This window comes from Atractosteus spatula, chromosome 11 (genome assembly GCF_055471065.1).
Source record: "Atractosteus spatula isolate fAtrSpa1 chromosome 11, fAtrSpa1.hap1, whole genome shotgun sequence".
Lineage (NCBI taxonomy): Eukaryota > Metazoa > Chordata > Actinopteri > Semionotiformes > Lepisosteidae > Atractosteus > Atractosteus spatula.
In genome coordinates, this window is record NC_142716.1 from 8,366,100 (window position 1) to 8,383,313 (window position 17,214).

Here is a 17,214-nt window from a genome sequence, read left to right on the forward strand (position 1 = left end):
AATCCATATTTCAAACTGATGGGTCATACATTACTTCAGATGGCAAAGGGACATTACATGGGACTTTATTTTTAAACCCACAACAAACTTTAGCTTGGTAGTAATAACAACTAGTGATCCTAATTTTCGAAACAGTTTTCTTCTCCTGCCCGTGCCTCAGTTACTGTACGTGTCAAGGCAAATTCTTTCCATTTCAGATTTTGACTAATTTCATGTGATAATAGGATTGTAAACCCATTTCAGCTGAATCATCTCCTTCGCTATCTGATTTAGTTATCTGTGGATTCATGCATTCACACAAATGCCAATATTACCTAAATAGTAAACCTGAATAGGCTGGGTACATTCACCCATTAGCTCCCTCAGCACCCTTCCTGAACAGCTCATATTGCATCACACAGGAGGAACCCCTTGTTGCAGATAACAAAGACTCTGGTGACTTGGCAGCCTATAGTGCACATTTCTCTGCAATTATTCTCTTGCATCGAGAAAAGGCCTGAAAGAATTCTTTCTCATATTTCACGCTTTAGGCTTCAAAGTGGTGAAAGTCAAGTGTAATTCGCTTTGACTGCTCTATAAATCTTTGACTGCCCTGTAAATCAAATTTTGCTCCATTTACATTTGAAATTGCTTGTGATCAAAGACCGGGCATCTTAACAACTTCATCTGGGGCAGTTATACTGGGATTAAATTTGTCACAATACATTTTGTGACAAAAACCTGGCTTCTGAATTAACGTGCTGCACTGATTGAATTGGAATGGCAGATTTTATCAATATTAAAGGCTTTGAAAAGTTTTTTTTTTACACTTTTACATGTTTATACCTGCAGCAGGCCCTAATCTTAAAAATTGGCTGTCACATAAATTGCTCCTTCTCAGAAACCAATTAAGTAAACCAATTAAATTTCAGGACAATTAACTCCAAACATGACAGGTGTTATTCTAGAACCAACAGGAATGAATATACAGAACAGCATGTAAAATTTGGGTTCTTGTTTGTTCCAACATGGCCACCTCATACATTTCTTTTTCTTTGTTGTTGACTTGTGGATGATGTATGGTGATACACATATAACTGTTAACACTAACTCTTGCTATATAAAAAACATTCAGTCAATTAACTCCAAATACCAGTACCGATACCAGTAACATCTAACACACTGCTATTTCTGTATACAGAAAAATGGCGACATGACAGCCATTTTCTTCTTATATCTTTGGAACTAAGCACAGCATTGATTGAATTAGAACTGGACAGAACAACTAAAGCTGCTACTAATTTGTCCACATGAACTGTTATGATTCTAAGCAAAATCAAGCACCTTACTCAAACTGCTCTTGTTCAAGGACTGTTTAGCCAATTAACTACAAAATTGGTAGGAATCAAGTGGGTACAGGTGACCTATCACAAAATGGGAGTCTCGTACAACCCATAATAGCCACCTGACACAGTTGTTTTGCAAAAGCCAAACTGCCATTATCTTGGGAACCATTGCATGGATAGACTAGAAATTTATCAGGATTCATCACACCCAGAGATGCTTCAGAACGTCACCTCACAGGATGCTTTAGACCCAAACAAGCTAATCACCTGCTTGACAAAACGTGCTGTTCTTCAAAACCTGTTAGTCCTATTACATCCATAGCTATCACTCCAGTGTCAAGGTGTAAAATGAAAGTGGGGACTCCTGTTTAAACCATCCACTGTTTTGTTCTCAGACTTTGATCCACTACACTGATTGACTGATCGACCTGTTTCAAATGTGTACCTCACATGTCACACTGAAGCTTTCTATATCCAGATCAGGTCTCCCTTCTTGTTGAAACACTCTAGGTGCTGCTAACTTCTCTCCAGAAACTGTTTGGCCAATGAGCTTTAAATGTAGAAGGTATCATTCTCGTTTCCCATTAGGTTACTTGCAGTTCACTTGGACTGTAAAAAGTAAGTGGGAAAGAATGTGCACGAAAGCCTTCACAATAACTCAAGAGTTTTCCATTTTTTATTTTGCTTAAACTGCGGTGAAATCCATTTGTCATTCTACATAAAAGCCTAAGGAAGTCAGGAAACACTCATCATTTCCCTACTTAACAAAAGAACCAGTGTTCGTAATGTTCTTAATCCGTTAAAACTCAATCTATCAAATATAAGAGCAGATTCTTTCAAACTACAAGACATTTAGAAGACAATGGCTGAGAAGCAAAGCTGAAAATACTGTAAGCAGGGATCTTTTAGCGGGTACACATAAGCTCAATAGAGAAAGTAATTTATAAACTGAAACGTTTAAATTAGAATATGGTAATGGATGCCTTTGAAGCTTCTACTGCCTGAAGACATTTATCAGTAGCATCAAACGTGATGTTTTTAAGGCTGTCATTAGAATATTGTCAAAGTGTGCTTCTCTTGCAAAATCTTAGGTAGAGAGGAAGTTCAAGCAACACCCTTATGATCAGCTGCACAGCAGTGAAATTGCAAATAACTGAAGGAAGCCACTACCACATATCTTTACGAAATGGTAAGCCAACCTGTCTATGATTAATACTAAAAATAATAGTAGTGCATGAATTAAATTACATTTAGAAGAATAAGGAGAACATTTATTTATTATAACATGCAGCCAAGACACCTTGGAGTCACATGAATTTTAAAAGTTTGCATAAAAATTAACAATGAAGATGAAGCTTCAGATATACAACTGTCAGATGAAGTAATTGGAGTTATCAGATGTTTTCAGTGATGTCTGTCGTTCCCTGACAATTGGTATTTTTAAATGAAAGCTTAATATTCCTGAAATGAACTGAACAAAACGACATGTATTGTTATGTTATGATACTAGGGTTCATTGCTTACACACCACCTATCACAGCTTTGTAGTTCTAAGACTGGGGAAAAAAATCAATCTTATAAACTTAAACCTATAAAAATCTAGATGCATAGCAAATCTTTGAAATACTGCAATAAATATGTATACTGTATATTAGATAACTGTATTACTGATGTACCATTTGAAGTGTATCTGCTATCTTTAAATGGTTTAAACCCTGTTAATATTTAATAACATAGAAGAAGGAAACACAACTTACAAACAAAAGAGGAGGTACTTCAGAAAATTGAATGTGTTCAACCTGGGTAATACATGCAAAAGAAATCTGGAATTTATTGTGTACTCATATTTGTTAAATGTTTATTTCTATTTCCAACAGATGCTGCACTTCTCATGCTGTCTAAACTGGATATTCCAGCTTGTACTGCAAGCTGTTACTATGCTTGTCATCAGTAATGGTGAGCTCTTGTACCAAACTGTATAAATATTCCACATTACTATTATAGATACGACCTGGGAACATATACAGTAACTCATTAAGATGCCCTTGAGCTTTAAGAATACGTTGAAAAAGGCATTATTTTTATTATCAGTGGTCATGATGAACTTATTTAAATGCCTTACAGGAAGTATTGGTCATTTGTTCAAATAAAAAAAAAAAACATTTATCAGTGTGTCAGAAAATGTATGAAGATGTATGCTTTTGAATTTTGCACACAATTCTTCTGTTCTTTTTTAGATTTTAAGGGTGATACAAGGGTGCAGGCATGGACATATCACTACAATATCACCCCAAACATGGACTGGAATACTGCTAGTGACTGGTGCAAAAAATACTACACAAACATGGTAGCAATACAGAACCAAAGAGAAATCGCGTATCTTAATGAAATGTTGCCACCAAACGCAAACTATTACTGGATCGGAATTCGGAAAATCAATGACACCTGGACATGGATTGGTACCAACAAAGCTTTAACAAACGAAACTGAAAACTGGGCTACGGGTGAACCGAATAACATAGGGAAATTTCAAGACTGCGTGGAGATTTATATAAAGCGAAAGTTGGATACTGCAAAGTGGAATGATGAGCGTTGCAACAAGAAAAAGGGAGTCATTTGTTTTAAAGGTAATTCGTCACTACAAAATAGGAGATTGTTGAATGACTGGCAAAACAGTTATTAATTCACTGGGAAAGAAATATTTGAAAAAATTAAGTACAGGCCTATGAACTAGAATGCAATTTCTGCATTTGTATGGCATTGTATAAATTTTACTTGCATGCAATAGAGTTAGCATACTAAAGTGCAAAAGCTGAAGATGTGTACCTTCCTCTGTCTTTGGTACGTTCATCTATCTGAAGATAGATGCTCTTCAACCAGCAGCCATATCACCCTGAAACTCACAACTGGCAACCCACTGAAGCTAAGCAGGTGTGTCAGGTCAGTACCTGGATGGGAGACCGCCTGGGAAAAACTAAGGTTGCTGCTGGAAGAGGTGTTAGTGGGGCCAGCAGGGGGCACTCACCCTCCGGTCCATGTGGGTCCTAATGCCCCAATATAGTGATAGGGACGCTATATTGTAAAAAGGCACCGTCCTTCGGATGAGATGTAAAACAGAGGTCCTGACTCTCTGTGGTCATTAAAAATCCCAGGGCATTTCTCGAAAAGAGTAGGGGTGTAACCCTGGCGTCCTGGCCAAATTTCCCATTGGCCCTTACCAATCATGGCCTCCTAATAATCCCCATCTATGATTTGGCTTCATTACTCTGTTCTCCTCCCCACTGAGAGCTGGTGAGTGTTCTGGTGCAATATGGCTGCTGTTGCATCATCCAGGTGGATGCTGCACATTGGTGGTGGTGGAGGGGAGTCCCCATTACCTGAAAAGTTCTTTGAGTGGAGTGTCCAGAAAAGCGCTATATAAGTGTAAGCAATTTTTAATTAATTATTATTAACTTCATCATCATTGGTCTCAATGGTTGAATCCCCTATGCAATGGTGTTTCAAAACAGAAAGACAATTCATACCTTAACATGTGACCCGGTATCATTTATTGTATTGAATTACATCACTGCTCCACACAGTCCATCTCTTTGCAACATGCATTACAGCACCTCATACAGTTCATGACACCTCAACACTGGCAGAAGCTTTTTGTGGGGGGGACCTCATGGTCACTGGCACAACTTCAGTTTTAGGAGAGATCACATGTCAGAGAGCCAAATGGGTGAATTGCAAGTTGGCCAAAATTGTATTCTCAGGGAAGATATGGTAGACGTTCAAACCAAATTACTGATGGATCATGGCAACGCAATCAACAATGTAACAAGCTAGAGAAGACCCTGAAACGCACTATTCTGACTCACTGTTCATTTAGTAGCAGTACAAAAATCTAAGATAACACATTGCTTAGACCAGGCTGCACTTTAAGCCTGTACCACATCCTCAAACAGGCCAAGGTCTGCATTTTACTGCCCTCTTCTTTGGAATTTTATAGGACGGTCTCCTAGAATTACTATTTTCATAAATGTTGCAATAAAGTCTTACACAGCCTCCAAAAAACCTGTCACCATTATGGAATTATGTAACTTGAAAGTCAATGGAATTAATCTGTTGCCAAAGAGAAGGACAATGCAGAAAACCAATCCAGTTTAGTAAAATGATACCAGGTCACTCATTTTTTAAAATTAATTCCCTGTACCCTGTAAATACCAGAAAGAATTTAAGCCATCAGAAGACACATTTTGAATCATCATTGTAAGTCTCCAATACGGGTATAAGGGATCTCATTTGCTGTTCTGATTGATCTTGTTGCCTCTCTTTATTACTTTCAGGAGAGTGAAGGTCTTGCTGCTTCTTGTGAGTAGAAGGCAAGATAGCACATGCGCACATGTTCATTTAGTAAATTGCAAGTTTCATCTCCTTTACCATCTCCATCATTTATGCTTCACCTCTTCCTCTTCAGCCCTGTCCATTTGTTCTCTTCCACGCAGCGTCTTGCACTGAGTCCTCCTGCAGCCCCTGGGGAGAATGTGTGGAAACGATAGGGAGCTACACATGTCAGTGCTTTGAGGGATTCGAGGGACCACACTGTGAAGGTCAGAGATCTTTATGGTTTTTGTGCTACCCAGGATCTGAGTGAATCCAAAACGAATTTAAGCCATCACTGGAAAGGGCTCCACAGAGGCTCAAAACTAAAAAGAATCTTTATTTCCCACCAGGAATTCTTTAAGGATCTAATCTTCTCAGATTCCTTGGTACTCTTGATGTGTTAAATATTTATGGTAGACAGTAAGGACCTACTTATTGAAAACACAAATCAGTGGCTTTACCATTAACAACGCACATTTTGTATTTTTATACGCCAAGCCATTTCGTGTCCATGTTTTTGCGTTTATTGTGACTTGCATCGCTGTGATAAAACCACAGCAGTCTTGCTCACGGATGAGGAAGGTTTGCAGGTAATGACGGTTTTCTTGCTTTCCTGACCCTGCAGCTGTGGGATGTGAGGTCTTGCAACCTCCTGCCTACGGAACCATGAACTGTACCCACATCTTCAAGCCTTTTCACTTCAACTCCACCTGTGTGTTCCAGTGTGCCCAGGGCTATGAGCTGCGTGGGTCTCAGCACCTGCGCTGCCAGGCTTCTGGGGCATGGACCGCAGACACTCCAGCATGCCAGGGTATGAGGAACATCTCAGATCTGTGGTCCTGTCAGTTTTCAAAAATATCACCCCCTAACTTTTCTAATCATTTAAAATCCAAGAACCAATAAACAGTGAAAACTGAAAGTTTAGACGAGCAATACTTAATGAACAGCAGGGACACCAATATATAAAAGCATACTTTACGCCCTTAATTTATTCTGTTTCACAGCACTGGGATTCCTGGTTTGAATTACTGAGTATAGGATATGATGTCCGTCAGAACTGCTGTCGCTTTTAGGGATTTGCTGTTAATTTACCATAAGAAAGCACTTTGTGCACATGGTTCCAGTGCTATCTCTGAAAAGAAAACCAGTTTTTCACATGTAGTGATGTGTACTCTGCTGAACTATATTGTTCTTATTTTGTTTTAGTAAATTCGTACTCAGAAATCTTTCAGTTTTCTTTTAGAGTTTTCTGTAAAAAAATGAGAGATTTTTTGTGATGGTTTGAATAACCCGTGGAATTATCAGCCATGCTTGAAAATTGAAAACAAGCTCACCGCCAGTAATGATGTTTGTTTATTGTAGCTGTGAAATGTGAAGTGCTGACTACTCCATCTCATGGCATCATGGACTGTGAGCACCCGATCGCACCCTTCAGCTACTCATCGTCTTGCAGGCTGGGCTGTGAAGAAGGATTTCTTCTGAATGGGTCAAACTCTACTCAGTGTACAGCACAAGGGCTGTGGACTGAGACAACTCAAAACTGTCAAGGTAACTCATTGTTCATTTACATAAGGAGAAAAACAAAAGGGGAAGCTGAGAAAGTAGCTCCGTTTGCTCTTTATCCTTGTGCCCATGACTTTTTCCAATATTGTTGCAGCTCTTAAATGTACCACATTACAAACTCCTCAGCACAGCACTATGAACTGCTCTCACCCATATGGAGAGTTTAGCTTCAACTCCAGCTGTGAGATAGTCTGTGAAGAAGGGTTTCTCCTGAGTGGAGCCAACTTCATACAGTGTACATCACAAGGGCAGTGGACTGACAGCACTCCAGTCTGTCAAGGTAAAACCCCACGGTTTGTAAATAACCCACATCTCATATTAGTTCAGCCCTTCCTGCTATTGTCTCTTGCATGTGTGATTTTGTCGTTCCAGCTCATGAATGTGCCCCACTAAGGGCTCCAGACAGGGGGCTGATGAACTGCTCTCATCCCCATGGGGAGTTCAGGTTTGGTTCCAGGTGCGAGCTGGACTGTGAGGAAGGCTTTGTACTGAGAGGCTCAAACACACTGCAGTGTACTGCGTCTGGACTCTGGACACACAAACTGCCCTCCTGCCAGGGTGAGTTCAATCAACACTCACTCTGGAGTGGAAAACAATAGTGGGTAGATACCAGCAAATGACACAGCCTTTTTTCTGCCTTACAAAATGTTTGATACGTCAGTATTGGGTATATTAAAATAATTAGACCTATAATTAGGTCTAAATATGCTGAAAATATATTAATAAATATGCCAAAATAAAAACTTCTGAGCCTATACATCACAAATAAGAGTTATCACACATACATGTAAATTCTGAAAAAACTGATGGCGTTCACAGTTTAGATAGCTGTAACACCTAAATATTGCATATAAAATATACCTCCTAAAATATGTCTTGAAAAGTGAAGCTTTCCCTGATCCTCTTTCCAGCTGTAAAATGTGAAGAGCTCACCGCTCCCTCTCACGGTATCATGGACTGTCAGCATCCCATAGAGAACTTCAGCTACACATCATCTTGCAGGCTGGGCTGTGCTGAGGGCTTTCTGCTAAACGGAGCAAATGTTACCCAGTGCACTTCACAAGGGCTGTGGACTGAGAGGATTCCTGTCTGTCAGGGTAAAACACTAGTTGTCTTACTGCTTATGGGAGAAAACCTTTCTCCGTAGCCAAGACAGACCTTTTCTGAGGTTCTAAGAGAAGATTCAAATTTATTTTTATCATCCGACTTCCAGAACACTTCATTTGTTTTTCCAGAGAAAGAATCTGCCTTCCTTGGAGCAAATTGGGAAATGATGGATAGTATACACTGTTCCAAACAACCTCTACTCTAAACGTATTTAAAAACTATTGCATGGAGAGTTTGACTTTTCAATAGCAAATCCCTTTCCTTAAACTATGGTTAATCCAAGTGTCTCTCCTCTTTTAATCCACCTCATTCTCAATTAATTCAATTGAGACACTAATTTTCTAAACGGAACCAATTAAGCATTCTTTTCCACTTTTCAGCAAGTGGTCTTCAAAGTGTCCTACAAAGCCTGCAGGAGAGTTTCTTCCCAAATAAAGGCATATCTATTGCAGATTACAACCCGCTCCATTGAGACACTCTGATAAGAAAGTATATTGTTCCTGTCAGCACGATTGTTATATGCGTAAAAAATACAAATTCCTGTGTATATTATTTTTCGTTTTTACAAAATTATTTGTTTGGGTGTTTGCCTACAGAAGGCAATGCTTTTCGCATGCACCATATGTTGAGAATGGTCAATGTTGAAAATATTTCAAACTCATTTTATATATTTCTCCAGCTCATGAATGTGGCCCACTAAGGGCTCCAGACAGGGGGCTGATGAACTGCTCTCATCCCCATGAGGAGTTCAGGTTTGGTTCCAGGTGTGAGCTGGACTGTGAGGAAGGCTTTGTACTGAGAGGCTCAAACACACTGCAGTGTACTGCGTCTGGACTCTGGACACACACACTGCCCACCTGCCAGGGTGAGTTCAATCAACACTCACACTCTGTTCTGGGAGAAGAACAGTGAATAGACACCAAGAAACAGCAGCATTTGGTATAGCAAAGCTCTGACTCAAGCTGCACTGCACACGAAACAAGTTTCTTACTAGTTTCTGGTCTTATAAAACATCAGGAGTGTTTGGATAGGAATTTGTGTCAGTTGCAATACTTGAGTTATTTCATGAGCAGTATGCAAAATAAAAGCAGCTTACTGTCTGCGATGTGTTTCCAGCTGTGAAATGCGAAGAGCTCGCCGCTCCCTCTCACGGTATCATGGACTGTCAGCATCCCATAGAGAACTTCAGCTACACATCATCTTGCAGGCTGGGCTGTGCTGAGGGCTTTCTGCTAAACGGAGCAAATGTTACCCAGTGCACTTCACAAGGGCTGTGGACTGAGAGGATTCCTGTCTGTCAGGGTAAACCAAACTGTGAATGCATATTAAAAAATATCGGAGTGGCCAAATTCATATTTTCAATACTGTCTATTTTATTTGAAGATGCAGGAGTGTTCGAATATTGCTTTAACTACCTGGTTGTTTGTATCTTTGTCCAGGAATTTTAAAGAAGCTTTGATCTTCCTCCATGCTGCTCTCCTTGGAGCTGTATTTGTTTGTTAACGTCTCCCCCTAGTGGTGTGAAAAGACAAGATTTTTTAAATCCATCCATAGGTCACACGAAACAAATCAGGGTTTATCAAGTCTGTCCTCACATAGATTCATGAAAGCTAAGAATGATCCATATCCAAACAAACTTTGATGTTACCATCTTAATTTATGGATATAAAAGGCATTTTTCATGTTAGAACTATTGTAGAAGGACATATTGGTGAGTCGTGTCCTTTCTTTGCCTTTCAGGCTAATTGTATTAGAAGACAAATCTCGACTTTAACATTATCTGTAATTTATATATTATTTCAGCTCATAAATGTACCTCACTAAGAGCTCCTCAGCACAGCGCTATGAACTGCTCTCACCCATATGGAGAGTTTAGCTTCAACTCCAGCTGTGAGATAGACTGTGAAGAAGGGTTTCTCCTGAGAGGAGCCAACTTCATACAGTGTACATCACAAGGGCAGTGGACTGACAGCACTCCAGTCTGTCAAGGTAAAACCCCACGGTTTGTAAATAACCCGCATCTCATTTTAGTTCAGCCCTTCCTGCTATTGGCTCTTGCATGTGTGATTTTGTCGTTCCAGCTCATGAATGTGCCCCACTAAGGGCTCCAGACAGGGGGCTGATGAACTGCTCTCATCCTCATGAGGAGTTCAGGTTTGGTTCCAGGTGTGAGCTGGACTGTGAGGAAGGCTTTGTACTGAGAGGCTCAAACACACTGCAGTGTACTGCGTCTGGACTCTGGACACACACACTGCCCTCCTGCCAGGGTGAGTTCAATCAACACCCACACTCTGGAGTGGAAAATAATAGTGGGTAGATACCAGCAAATGACACAGCTTTTTTTCTGCCTTACAAAATGTTTGATACGTCAGTATTGGGTATATTAAAATAATTAGACCTATAATTAGGTCTAAATATGCTAAATATATATTAATAAATATGCCCAAATAAAAACTTCTGAGCCTATACATCACACATAAGAGTTATCACATATACATGTAAATTCTGAAAAAAACTGATGGCGTTCACAGTTTAAATAGCTGTAACACCTAAATATTGCATATAAAATACTTCTTGAAAAGTGAAGCTTCCCCTGATCCTCTTTCCAGCTGTGAAATGTGAAGAGCTCGCCGCTCCCTCTCACGGTATCATGGACTGTCAGCATCCCATAGAGAACTTCAGCTACACATCATCTTGCAGGCTGGGCTGTGCTGAGGGCTTTCTGCTAAACGGAGCAAATGTTACCCAGTGCACTTCACAAGGGCTGTGGACTGAGAGGATTCCTGTCTGTCAAGGTAAACCAAACTATGAACTGGATATTAAAAAATATCCGTGCAGCCAAATCCGTATTTTTCAATACTGTCTTTTTTATTTGAAGATGCAGGAGTGTTCGAATATTCCTTTAACTACCTGGTTGTTTGTATCTTTGTTTAGGATTTTTATATGATCTTTGAACTTCTTCCTCCATGCTGCTCTCCTTGGAGCTGTATTTGTGAGTTAACGTCTCCCCCTAGTGGTGTGAAAATACATGATTTTTTTATTCCGTCAATAGAACACTCTTGAAACACGTCAGGGTTAGTCGAGCAGGTTTATTTGGGTACCTGTTGAAGACATACTGGCTTGGACTGTTTTGGGAAGCGGTGTCGCTCCTTCAGCTTTCAGGCTAATTGTATTAGAAGACGAATCTCGACTTTAACATTATTCATCATTTAAATATCATTTCAGCCCATAAATGTACCTCACTAAGAGTGCCTCAGCACAGCGCTATGAACTGCTCTCACCCATATGGAGAGTTTAGCTTCAACTCCAGCTGTGAGATAGACTGTGAAGAAGGGTTTCTCCTTAATGGAGCCAACTTCATACAGTGTACATCACAAGGGCAGTGGACTGACAGCACTCCCGTCTGTCAAGGTAAAACACCATGGTTTGTAAATAACCCACATCTCATATTAGTTCAGCCCTTCCTGCTATTGGCTCTTGCATGTGTGATTTTGTCGTTCCAGCTCATGAATGTGCCCCACTAAGGGCTCCAGACAGGGGGCTGATGAACTGCTCTCATCCCCATGAGGAGTTCAGGTTTGGTTCCAGGTGTGAGCTGGACTGTGAGGAAGGCTTTGTACTGAGAGGCTCAAACACACTGCAGTGTACTGCGTCTGGACTCTGGACACACACACTGCCCTCCTGCCAGGGTGAGTTCATTCAACACTCTGACTCTCTATGGACTGCAACAGTTTCGTGAACGTTAATAAATAAAATAATAAAGTCTCCTATTCTTCAGGTCAATTTGTACTGCCTTACCTGATTGAATAGGGTGTGGTGTGTCTTCCACAAGGTTTTTTATTTTTATTTTTTCAGCCCAGTCCCATTCCATTCTGGTAGTAAAGACTTCAGCTGAAGCTGTAATGAGGGCAGTGGTTAGTTGGACTGAACTAGTTATACAGGTTTCAGTTGGATTGAGATCTGGGAATCTTTCTGCCCAGGAAAGGAGATGGAAGTCAGTCTAATGCTCCTCACACCAGCCACCCAAAGACATTGTCTCCCAATGAGTGTATACCTTTGGCAAAGCTGCTCCAGTGAGTGTAAACAGCACACAACTGAGAAAACAGCAATGAATGTATTTGCCTACTTCACAAAAGGTGGACTTATATCGGTGTCTCAAAGGTTGTTGTGACCTGGGTCCATCTGGACCCAGTTTATTATGATATAGATGTCCAGTATGACATCACACAGTTTGTTAGCATGTACAGTACTAGCAGAATGTTCAGTCACTCAGTGAGTTTTTCACTCTTCTACATATACTGGAATAATCTTAACAAGTGAACAGCTGGCAGCATGGTGGTGCAGTGGTTACAGTGCTGCTTCGCAGTGCGGGGGCCCTGTATTCAAGTCTGAACCTGGGGTGCTATCTGTGTGGAGTCTGTATGTTCTCCTCATGTTCACGTAGCTTTCCTATGGTCGCTCTGATTCTCTCCCACAGTTAAAGACATACTGGTACGTTCGTTGGCTTTTGGAAAAACTGGCCCTGATGTGAGTGTGTGCGTGTTTGTGTCTATGTGTGCCTAGAGATGGACTGTTGTCCTGTCCAGGGCATACCCTGGCTTGCACCCACTGCTTGCCAGGTTAAGCTCCAGCTCCGCCGCTACCCTGTACTGGATAAAGCAGTTAGAAAATGGATGGATTATTATATAATATACATTGCATAATATGTTATCATATAGTAATCATAGATTGTTATTTTTAGATTATATAATATAATGGAAGTAAACAGCCTGTTTCTCATTTACAGTATAACCTTAAAAACAATTACAGCAACAATGAAAAACATACAGTAAATTGTTCACTCTTCCTAAATGCAATGAAGTTTCAAGTCCTTTTCTGAATTTCTTTTTCAGTTATTGAGTGTAAAGCACTGCTAGTATGGTGGCCACTGATAATAAACTGCTCTCATCCACTGGGGAACTTCAGTTTCAGATCTAAGTGTGACTTTAGCTGTAGCGAGGGCTACAGGTTGAATGGAACGAAAGAAACATCTTGTAACTCATTTGGGTTTTGGAGTGACCTGCAGCCTTCCTGTGAAGGTATATATACTGTGTATCTGAACTGCTTTCTCACTTAGCTACTCATTTTCTTGCACTTAGTCAGATATGATCATTTAACTTATCATTTCCACACCATTTCCTTACAAAGAGGTTTCACTTCCAGAGTACATTCATCAGTGATGCGTTGAACTACCTGTAGTTACCAGAGCTACTCAATTGCTAAACACCTTTCAAACCTGTTCAAGACTTATCCATTTAGACATCACCTGTGATCTCTTAGCTCTCAGCTGCAGTCTTCAGTGTATCCTTGCTTCTTAGGCTGCTAGTGTGAGTTGCTTCTTGCTCCTGCTCATTGTACACAAGTCTGCATTTCCATGTTGCTTGATGTCCACACTATCAATTTACTGTTCTAAATTGTACTGTTCATGTTGTCCTGTGCTGGATGCATTTTGCATTTTAAGTATATGATTGTTACTTAATTTATATGTTCTACGTCACCCTGGATAAGGGCACCAGCAAAAGCAAATGAATAATATTCCAGTATTTACAGAATTGTAGGGAAAGAATACAACATAATCTTTAAGACCTGGAATTTATTACATAAAACGAATGCGCATTTAAGGTAAATGTGCTTTATTTCAGCGCTGGAAATTCCTATTGGGATGGCAATGTTGGTTTACACGGGAGTGGGTGCTGGAGCAGGACTCTCTCTGCTCCTATTGAGTGGAGGACTTTTCTTCATTGTAAAACACCTTTCCAGGAGAGGTAAGGGCAATGCAAACTTTCATGCACATTGTAATAATTAAGATTGAGTTACCTGATAAAATAGTAAAAATGTGGTTTAGATAAAAAAAGAATAAGGTTTGTAAATACAGCGTGCATTTTCAAGTTGGAAACATTGATGAAATTGATATTTTATTGATGTGTATTTACTTTTAGGTTCACGTGACAATAAACTTTATCCTAACAGGTAAGATACTGTACAGTTGATTTTCTTTTACCTTGATATTTGCATTAAACATTTGTCTAAATATTTAATGTCCACAAAATGAAATATGATATAAATGACTGCTGGAAGAGGCAGTGATCTGATATTTTGCTTTAAATATTTTGTCATTACTGTTCATACAGGAATAATTCTGTTATGGAAGAACTGGAAAACCCTGCTTTTGAGGCAATGTGAAAATATAGCAGAAGAATCGTTGATGAAATGAGAAAATGCATGATCTTTGCTTTGGTTGTGTATCCTCAACAGTCTTGTTTTATTATTTTTATGTTTTCTATGTTTAAATGTTTGTACTGTATATTGTTTTCTGCAAATACAACCCTATATGCAGATATCTTGAACAGAGTCTCATACTTCTTAATTCATGCCTATCACATTCATTTGTTTTACACACCACATTTAAGGGTAGGGGGTATAGTTCGTGCCCAGATTCGCTTTTTTTAAATTGCTTCAAATATTTGTTTTGCCAAAAACAATGCAAAGAAATTTCGAGTGAGATTAGAAAACCCAACACCAACAGCCCAAGCTTCAGGTAACTAAATGTTTCTTACTGCTGCTCAGGTTTACCTGTTAAAAGCATTGTATGGGGTATAAATATTCATAACTATCTGGCTAATAATGTTTAATTATGAAAATATCCTGTAGGGCTGCTTTTACAAAATGGCCTCATCTGTCTGTGCTATGAACCAGCGTGACGCCAATTATAACATTTATAAGACAGAGGGTTTATAGCCAATTGTTGGCACAGAAACCCACAATAAATAACGGACCAACAGAAGGACTGCTGTTCAGTTATTTTCAGAATAATAATTAGGTTATTGCTGCCTGCTGTTTGAGCTGTTAGGAGTTTACCATAACTTTTTCAAACTTACTTGAGCACAGTACTTTACAATACATTGTGTTTCTTCTCCATCAATAATAAAACATTAGTTTTTGGAATTAGTACAGGTGAAGGTCTTCAGCCTTTCCTTTAACATTTTTAAGATTTTCTTCCTGCTGTTACAGTAAGGTTTACTTAATGATGTTAATTATTTAACCCACAGGGGACAACAAACCACACTGAGAGCAATTTCGTTCTTATTCCCTACATAGATGTTGTCAGATACAATTCAGCTTATGGTGTACAATGTCTATACATTTTGGACTAATTAGTGTTCCAACTTAAACAGTGTTCTCTTCCTTCCTGTGACACATTTGGCAGTAGCTGCATATATTTTTGTGATTTGAATTTAGTGCATTTGGTAGAAGTAGTAACACTGTTATAAAATGACATCAAATAAGTGAATTTAGAGTTCTGAACAACTGACGAAGTTACTGTCCTAATTATGAAAAACATTGATTAAAATGTGTTAAATATTTGTAAATTATGGATTTAAAATCATTTTTAATAATTACTGTCCATTTATTCACAGAATGTTGACATCTTTAAAAACGGCGAAAAATACATTAAATTTACAAAATTACATTAAAATACAAACATTTCATTAAAATCCATTAATATATCGATGTACTGTTAGTAATGCATGAGATATTTTGATATTTCATTGCCTTTTTTGATATATTTCATTTCCATTGCAATTAGCCAGCTCTTCTGTGGGTTTTATGCAGATTTTCGGAATTGTGCCTCTTTTCTAAACCGTTTTGTTGTACAAAGTCTGGCAATGGTTTTGGTGTTTATGCCCTGGAATGGTATTTACAGAATGTTTGTTAGGGTTTTCATGCACTTGCAGTATGTTTAGAACTATTGTATATGTCATTAAGAACTAAAATAATTACATGACTATAAGATTTTACTAAAAAAGTTATTTTCAAGAAAACAGTATGTTCTTATATTAAATGACTTTCTTTAAAAAGCATTATTTGTTTTTAATGATTTCTCCGTACATATTTGTAATGAAGCTAAAATGTAGTTTAAAGTTTATATTAGGTTTAATTCCATAATGCAGCTGCTGTAGAACTACTGTACTGTAACATTGACTGAATACACAATGTGACAGACAGTTCAGATTGTTCCTGGTCAGTGAATTGCAGTCTTATTGTCCAGCTTTGATTCCATGGAAAGAAATTTGAGATGAGCCAAAAAGTTCATAGCAAGGGCAAGGAGGTAAAACTTATTAAGAGAAAAAAATGCTTCATATTTGTGTGTCATACAGAGCCTTTATTCTGTCATAGTCTTCTGATGTCTGAACCCCCTGTATAAGTACATTCCAACAATTAGGATCAAGACTGAACATGGGTGGTCTTTGTAAAGGAAAGGTCAAAACAAAAAACAAAGACATTCCCTTTTTTTGAGTGCCTTTTTGATTAGTGGCATTTAGACACTAGCCTTAATGAAATTAGCCATGATATGATTGCTACAGGCAGTGGTCTTTAACACACGCATCTAAACTGCATCTTTGCAGAGCTGTGTTTGGACTGTGTTTCTTTCCAAATGGCATTGGATTTTCTGGGTGAAAAAGCTTTCAGCAGCAGCCCAACAGGAAAGAATGGAGATGGTTCATTTGGATGATTGAATTGGCACTGCCCTACCTTACCCAGAAGTGTCAATTTATGAAGTAATTTTCATTTGTCCTGTTTGTTAAAGCCTCGCATGTTACCTTTAGCAATAAGACTGTTTAAAATACTATTTACTGTTGGTGAAGGTTTGAGGAACTGTCAGTCACTATTTACTTCATCCTGTGCCTTCTTATGGAAAAGTCATGTTAAAGTAGGAGACTTGACAACGCAAGTCAAAGTTTTAAAATAATGCTACAGCAAATGCAAGAGTTTATTGCACAAATAAGAACTCATAAAGAAAATACTGCTA

At 38.9% G+C, this 17,214-nt stretch overlaps 1 protein-coding gene across 1 annotated transcript; it reads left to right on the top strand.

Annotated features, from left to right (window-relative positions):
• Positions 1-2,490: 2,490 nt before the first annotated feature.
• Positions 2,491-14,738, top strand: selp (selectin P). The gene is made up of 20 exons (XM_088928004.1): positions 2,491-2,514; positions 3,203-3,281; positions 3,563-3,952; positions 5,816-5,920; positions 6,319-6,504; positions 7,056-7,241; positions 7,351-7,536; positions 7,629-7,814; positions 8,168-8,353; positions 9,043-9,228; positions 9,480-9,665; positions 10,167-10,352; positions 10,445-10,630; positions 10,973-11,158; positions 11,589-11,774; positions 11,867-12,052; positions 13,256-13,441; positions 14,045-14,167; positions 14,342-14,372; positions 14,534-14,738. Exons 1-20 carry the CDS (start codon positions 2,512-2,514, stop codon positions 14,583-14,585), a joined length of 3,201 nt encoding a protein of 1,066 aa, XP_088784130.1. The 5' UTR covers positions 2,491-2,511; the 3' UTR covers positions 14,586-14,738.
• The last annotated feature ends 2,476 nt before the right edge of the window (positions 14,739-17,214 follow it).

Excerpts from the sequence above, each read along its gene's own strand:
- selp (XM_088928004.1), top strand. Across the intron at positions 3,953-5,815 it reads GGGAGTCATTTGTTTTAAAG|CGTCTTGCACTGAGTCCTCC; the intron begins GTAATTCGTCAC and ends TCTTCCACGCAG. Across the intron at positions 9,229-9,479 it reads CACACTGCCCACCTGCCAGG|CTGTGAAATGCGAAGAGCTC; the intron begins GTGAGTTCAATC and ends ATGTGTTTCCAG.